The sequence below is a fragment of the Orcinus orca genome, chromosome 14, assembly GCF_937001465.1.
Source record: "Orcinus orca chromosome 14, mOrcOrc1.1, whole genome shotgun sequence".
In the NCBI taxonomy this organism is placed as follows: domain Eukaryota; kingdom Metazoa; phylum Chordata; class Mammalia; order Artiodactyla; family Delphinidae; genus Orcinus; species Orcinus orca.
This window is the reverse complement of record NC_064572.1, coordinates 7435790-7441789: the sequence shown is the minus strand read 5'-3', so window position 1 is coordinate 7441789 and position 6000 is coordinate 7435790. Positions and strand designations below refer to the sequence as shown.

Below are 6000 nucleotides of genomic sequence, written 5' to 3'. Positions count from 1 at the left end.
TTCCAGGGAAGGCAGAAAGCAAAGGCCAGTCCTGCCTTCCCCAGCGATCAGCAGCAGCAGTTTTCTGGAAAGTAGGAAACAGAAAAGAAGAGGAAGATTAGATTTGAGTTAAAATTGTCACTTTCTCTCCAACTGGGAGAAGGTCATTCTCTGACATGATGTGGGGTATGAGGCACTGTATCTCTCTTGTTTGCAGAAGTCACCTAACAAAATCTTTCCCAGTAGGACATACCTACTCATAAATCAGCAGCGTCAGCTTCAATCACAGCTTGCATTCTAGAATGCAGACACCAGGGAGAGGCTGACCTAAGGTAACCTGGGGGGACTCCATGCCCCCCTGGCTCTCAGAGGTTGGAATTTAGAGGATGGCATGCTTCCTGCTGTCTTCACAGGGGCATTTAGAGAGCGATTTAATCCCGCATTATCTTTCCATTATGGGTACTTCTCCTCAAAAGTCCTACAGTCTTTATCTACCAGGGCCCCAAGTAGGGGGCGGTAAGTGAGGCACTCTCCTAGGGGCAAAATTTAGGGGAACCCTAAATAGCCCCAGTAATCAAGATAAACGGTATTTTAACGCAAAAAAATTAAACAAACAAATTGGCAAATAAAGCTGCTAACTGCTTGATTTTGGAAATAAAGCTTCCAGGGCTGGGATCAAGGTGAGGAGAGAGAGGTGGGCTCGTACAAGTGCGGGGGCAGATCCTGCATTTGATATTTTGATATATTGTTCATTATGGGATTTTTTGCATTAATTTTGGCCTTTAAAAATTTTTTAACTAAAATACTTATCTTGATTATTGACTTTTTTTTTCGAATCCATAAATACTGCAACTGAGGCAATTGCCTCTCACTGGTCTCACCCGAGTCCCGGCCTTTAAAATACTGACGAGTCAACAAAAAGCTATCCACCTTCCCGAACCACGACTCTTAGATAAGGACCAGGCTCCGGGGTACAGACACCCTGCCGTGAAGTCTCCGCGTCCCAGTGGGTTTAGACCCTCCCCTCCTCCTTTCCGCGCTCGGGTATTAAAACACTGCACGTTCTGCCCGGCCTTACTCGGAGCGGCCGGCGCGCCCGGGCCACGTCCGCTCCCGCACGTCTGTCCACGTTAAGAGATGACCCCTTCCCTCTCAGAGGCCCAAGTTTCACTCACCGCCAAGCCCGTCCCGCACAGCGGTCCCCAGGCCCGCGCACTGCCGCAGCGCGCTATCCGCTCTCCTCTTTCAGGCGCCGGGCCCGTGTGATCGCGCCTGCGCGCTCCGCCGTGCGCGGGCGTGAGAAAGGGCGCGCGCCGCTCCCAGGTTCTTCCGGAGGGGCAGAGGAGGGCGAAACTGCTCCCCGCGCGGCAGTGCGCAGGCGTAGCGGCGCGCGGCGCTTTCTTCCGCCTCAGCCACTGCGGCTCCGGCGGCGCGCCAGTCGCTGGGCTGCCCGGTGGGGGGCGCTGCGGGCCGGGGCGCCCGGGGGTGGTCGGGGCCGGGCTAGCTGCCCCGGGGCGGGGCCGCGCGGGCCGGGATGGGGCGGGCGTCGGGGCGGGGGTCCAAGCCGGCGAGCGGCGGCGGCGGGCACAGGAGAGGCTGCGAACCGAGGCGCAAGGTTCGGACGCGGCGCCATGCGCGGCCCCCCGGCCTGGCCGCTGCGGCTGCTCCTGAGGCGGGGCCCAGCCGCCCGCGCCCCCGGGACCCGGCCGCCGCCGACGCTCCTGGCGCCGGCGCGGCTTGGGGACTCGGGGCCATCGCTCCTCGAGGGTAGCGAAGCCGCGCGAGCCCCGCGGTGCCGGGCGGGCCGCTGCCCGGGCGGGGGTCCCGGCAGCCCCGCGGGCGGCGCGGGCCTGGCGCGGCTCCTGGCGCTGTGGACGCGGCCCTCCGGGCCCTCCAGGTGCGGGGCGCTCGCCGGGCCCGGCGTCCCCCGGCTCCCGCGCGCCGCGCTCCCCGGTGGCCCAGCGGCGGTCGCGCGGGCCGGGGGCGAGGCTTGGCTGCGCGAGCCGGCCTTGCCTGCGGCCGCGGCGACCCCCGGACACGACCCGCTGCAGCGGCCTGTGGCTGCCGGGCGCTCGGAGGCCCAGAAGCTCCTAAGGCTGGCGCAGCCCGAGCGCCGGAGGCTGGCAGGTAGGGCCCCCGTGTCCTCCCCGCGGTCACCGCGACCTTACACACGCGAGGTCCGGGGCCGCCGAGAGGGGCACTGCGGTGGCGGCAGGGGGACCCGGGGCCACTGGAAACGGTGCGGAGGACGGGGTGCCTCTACCTGGGCGTCCCCACCTGGAGCGCGGACAGAGCGCGCCTGCTGTAGCGGTGTGGAGCCGGCAGGCCCGCCGGGAATCTGCTCCCAGAGCTAATGTTTGTTTTCTTATCTTGATACATATTATACAAATGGGGTAGCATCTCAGTGTTGCAGTTTTCGGGTCTGTTCCGTTTTTACTTTGCTGGCGTTCTCAGAATGACCTGGGTTTTTCCCCCGTATCTTTGTAAAATTAATCCTAGCCCCAAATAAACCAATGTTGTCATATGTGCGTGCTTCAGGCAAGTTTATTAAGCAGCCAACAATACTTTTACTCTGTGAAGCAAAGCAGTGTAAACTTTTCAGGTTTGTCCCCTGCTTTTGTCTCCTGGGTGGTAGGCAGGAAGTTACTAAGTTCTTATCAGAAGAGTCAACACTGGTCGTGATCAGTGATCTGTAAACTCCAGAAGTGTTGAGAAACTGTGACTCATAACCCAACTAAATCATAATTAAGTAATTTTTAAAAAGAAATCAAAATGAATATTTTTAGGGCTTCCCTGGTGGCGCAGTGGTTGAGAGTCCCCCTGCCGATGTAGGGGACACGGGTTCGTGCCCCGGTCCGGGAAGATCCCTACATGCCGCGGAGCGGCTGGGCCCGTGAGCCATGGCCGCTGAGCCTGCGCGTCCGGAGCCTGTGCTCCGCAACGCGAGAGGCCACAACAGTGAGAGGCCCGCGTACCGCAAAAAAAAAAAAAAAGAATATCTTTAGAAACAAAATCCAGATAAACAGATTTTTGTATAGCTTGTCATTTTAGCCATAAATGGAGAAATGTTTAAATGCAAGGGCCTTGTAAGATCTCAAAGGTTTTGAGACTTCTCCAAGTCTTCGTTTCTTTAATAAATATTGAGTCTCATTGTGTGCTAGGCCCTTGGGTTCCACTAATGAGCAGGAAGAAGCATGGTTCCCGCTCCTGCTGGGGCTTGCAGCTTAGTGGGGAGAAACATTGATGAAAAGATATGTGACTGGAGATGAAACTGCACATGTGATGAGGGCTTGCAAAGAGGGCTTGTGAGGTTCTTAGGCTTGAAAGAGGAGAGAATCCCACCTTTTTTTGTTACAAGTCCATTGCTTTAGGAAGGATAGTCCTAGAGAGCTATTTGTGATGTAGGGTAGGTTGGTGCCATGGAGGAGGGCAGTAGAGTGGGAACATTTATACCTCTCACTGACTGTTACAGTTTAGGGGGCTTCTTGGTATTACTGAGGTATAAAGAGAACTATCTCATCGCTCAGTTGGTTGTGCGTGTATTTTTATGGAAATAAAGTTTTTTTCCTTTTTCCTCTTTTAAAAGAAAATTTTGAGGCTAGGAGCTCTCACTGGCCTGTGAGCTGCTTGGGAAAGGGGCTGTGTCTGCCTCATCTTTCTGTGTCTAGTCCTTAGCCTGTGTGTGTGTGTGTGTGTGTGTGTGTGTGTGTGTGTACTTTTAAATCAAGAAGCCAAAAACAGCTGAGTTGAAGAGAAGGAATTACAATGTTAATTTGTTAATTTTTAGGAAAAGGAATACAAAAATCCTTTTTCAAAAATTCCGCTGTACGTTTGAATAACAGTGTTTTCATCTGTGTTCAGTAGTTGGGTGAGCATGCTGCCTGAACTGTGTGACCAGAAAACTTTGGTCTTAAGTGATTTGTGTCAGAAACTTTAAAAACAGGGTCCGCCATTTGAAATGTTTATAGGTGTCTGCTGAGAACAGTCATTTACATTTCTCTTCTAAAGGAACCACAGTCCTCGATGCTCTCCGCGGCCCCTCCTCCCTGTGTCTCACTTTATGTAGGAATTTGCAGATATCTTCCAACAGCTGTGGCCTACAAGGTCGCTCCGCAGTCTTTTTTCACTGATAATTCTTCGTCTTATCACCTTGGTCACAGGAGTCTTAAAAGATGGAGGAGCTCACTGCGGAGCCCCTGTGGGCTGATGGGATAAGAGGTAACTGGTCAGAGCCGTCCTGCTGGGCCTGGCAGATAGAAGCGGCTGCTGGGGCTCCCAGGGAGTTAGAGACAGGCTGCGCAGTGCGTGGGGTTGGGAGTTAGGAGGGGGCCGTGAGATGCCGATGGAGGGTCTCTGTGCGGCGGGCCCGGTGCAGCAGGGGAGCTTGTCTTGCTCACGCTTTGCAGGCAGGCCCCTGGTCAGATGTGGCAGGTGCACGTCCAGCCCTCCACCCCCAGGGTGTTCACTTAAACACTGATAAGGGCCTGTGTGGTTTGAGAAGAGGACAGTTCTCAGAACCTGATGCCCGCCAGGAGCTTTTGCTGCATTTGTAGTTACATTTTATGGAGATAGACCGTGACGTGACCAAAATGAACAGAGTGGTGAAACCAGTGGGTGCGGTAAGCAAGGAGAGGGCGAAGCATGTTTCCTGCAGCCCAAGTCGGGACAGAGGGTCTGACAAGGACAGCACTGGTGGGACAGTGAGGCTGAGCCTCCGCAATGGAGACTGCTCCAGAAAGCCCTACGGAAGTACCACGTTGCAGAGAAAACATGAACATTCTGTATCTGTGCTGCGAAATGTGCTAGTCAGAGTTGATTCAAGACGGAAATACACACCAGATTTTGAAAGGACTTAGTATGGAAAAAGAATTGTGAACTTTCTTTACTTTTTAATGTTCATCGCATGTTGATTAATATTTTGGATATATTGGATCCAAATATACAAATAAAATACAGTATTAAAATTAATTTTACCAGTTTCTTTTAAATGTGGCAGCTAGAAGATTTTAAGTTCTGTGGGCGGCGCCCGTCGCGTGTCTGCTGGACAGGAGCACCCGACGCTCTGGCCTTGCCCAGACCTTTGTTCTCCAGGTCACTCCACGAGCCTGCGAGGCTTCCTCACCCTCCGCTTCCTGCTGGCTGTCAGCCCCCTTCACCTCCTGCCCTGGCCAGCTTAGCTAGATGCCAGGCTAGCTCAGCCTCCAACCTGCACCGGGCCTCTACTCCTTTGTTCCCTATAGACACAGAAAGCTCCTTTCCTCCTCTGTCCCACCCGTCAGAGAGTGGAGCTGCTGGCAGGGACACGGGTCATTCCTGACGCCTTGCGGTGACAGCTGTAATATAGATAATAGCGGATACTTACTGTTTACTAGGTACTGGGCACTGGGCCCGAGGCTTTACGTGTGTGTGTGTGTGTGTGTGTGTGTGTAATTTCTCCTCACAACATTTCTGTGAGGGAGGGGTTCTTTTTATTGCTATTTGACAGATGAAGAAACTGAGGCACAGAGAGTTTGAGTGACCCACTCAAGGTCAAACAGCTAGATGGCAGACCCTGTCAGTCCCAACTTCAGAACTGACCTTCCCAACATGCTTCCCAAATCTGAAATTCTCAGGTCCTGTAGAATCTAGTTCTTAAAAATATCTGCAGTCCTTGTCACTGTCCGTATCCCCTCTGCCCCTCCCCGTTTCACCCCAGTTCCCCTCTCGCCTGGATCAGGGGAGCCTCAGGTCCTTTCTTTTCACTCTGCTGCCAGAGTGGATCATGTAAAATGCAAATCTGACTGTCTCACTCCCCAGCCCGAGGCTCTTAGGCCTGCCTTGCTGCAGAGTCCCAGTTCTACTTTAGAACCCGGAGCCTAGTATGCCTCCACTTTATTTCTCAGTACTTCTCTGCACCAGAGTCCCTGTTCCAGCTTATCCTGCAGCCTTCCTGCTCCCTGGCTGCCCTCACCCCCAGGCGAGGCCCCTGCTGTGTTCTTGGCTTGGAATGTGAGAAGACGAAGAAGACAAACTTTGTCTCAG

General features: G+C 54.1%; 1 protein-coding gene across 4 annotated transcripts in view; it reads left to right on the top strand.

Annotated features, from left to right (window-relative positions):
• The first annotated feature begins 1160 nt into the window (after positions 1-1160).
• The window catches only part of ABCB10 (ATP binding cassette subfamily B member 10), a 33049-nt gene continuing 28209 nt past the window's right edge, over positions 1161-6000 (top strand). For 3 of the 4 annotated variants that reach the window (XM_033408942.2, XM_049697416.1, XM_033408944.2), the window contains exon 1: positions 1161-2106. In XM_033408942.2, coding sequence (XP_033264833.2) covers positions 1611-2106 — 496 coding nt within the window. In that variant the 5' untranslated portion in view covers positions 1161-1610. The remainder of the gene's footprint in view (positions 2107-6000) is intronic. The other variant, XM_049697417.1, reaches the window with a different exon arrangement.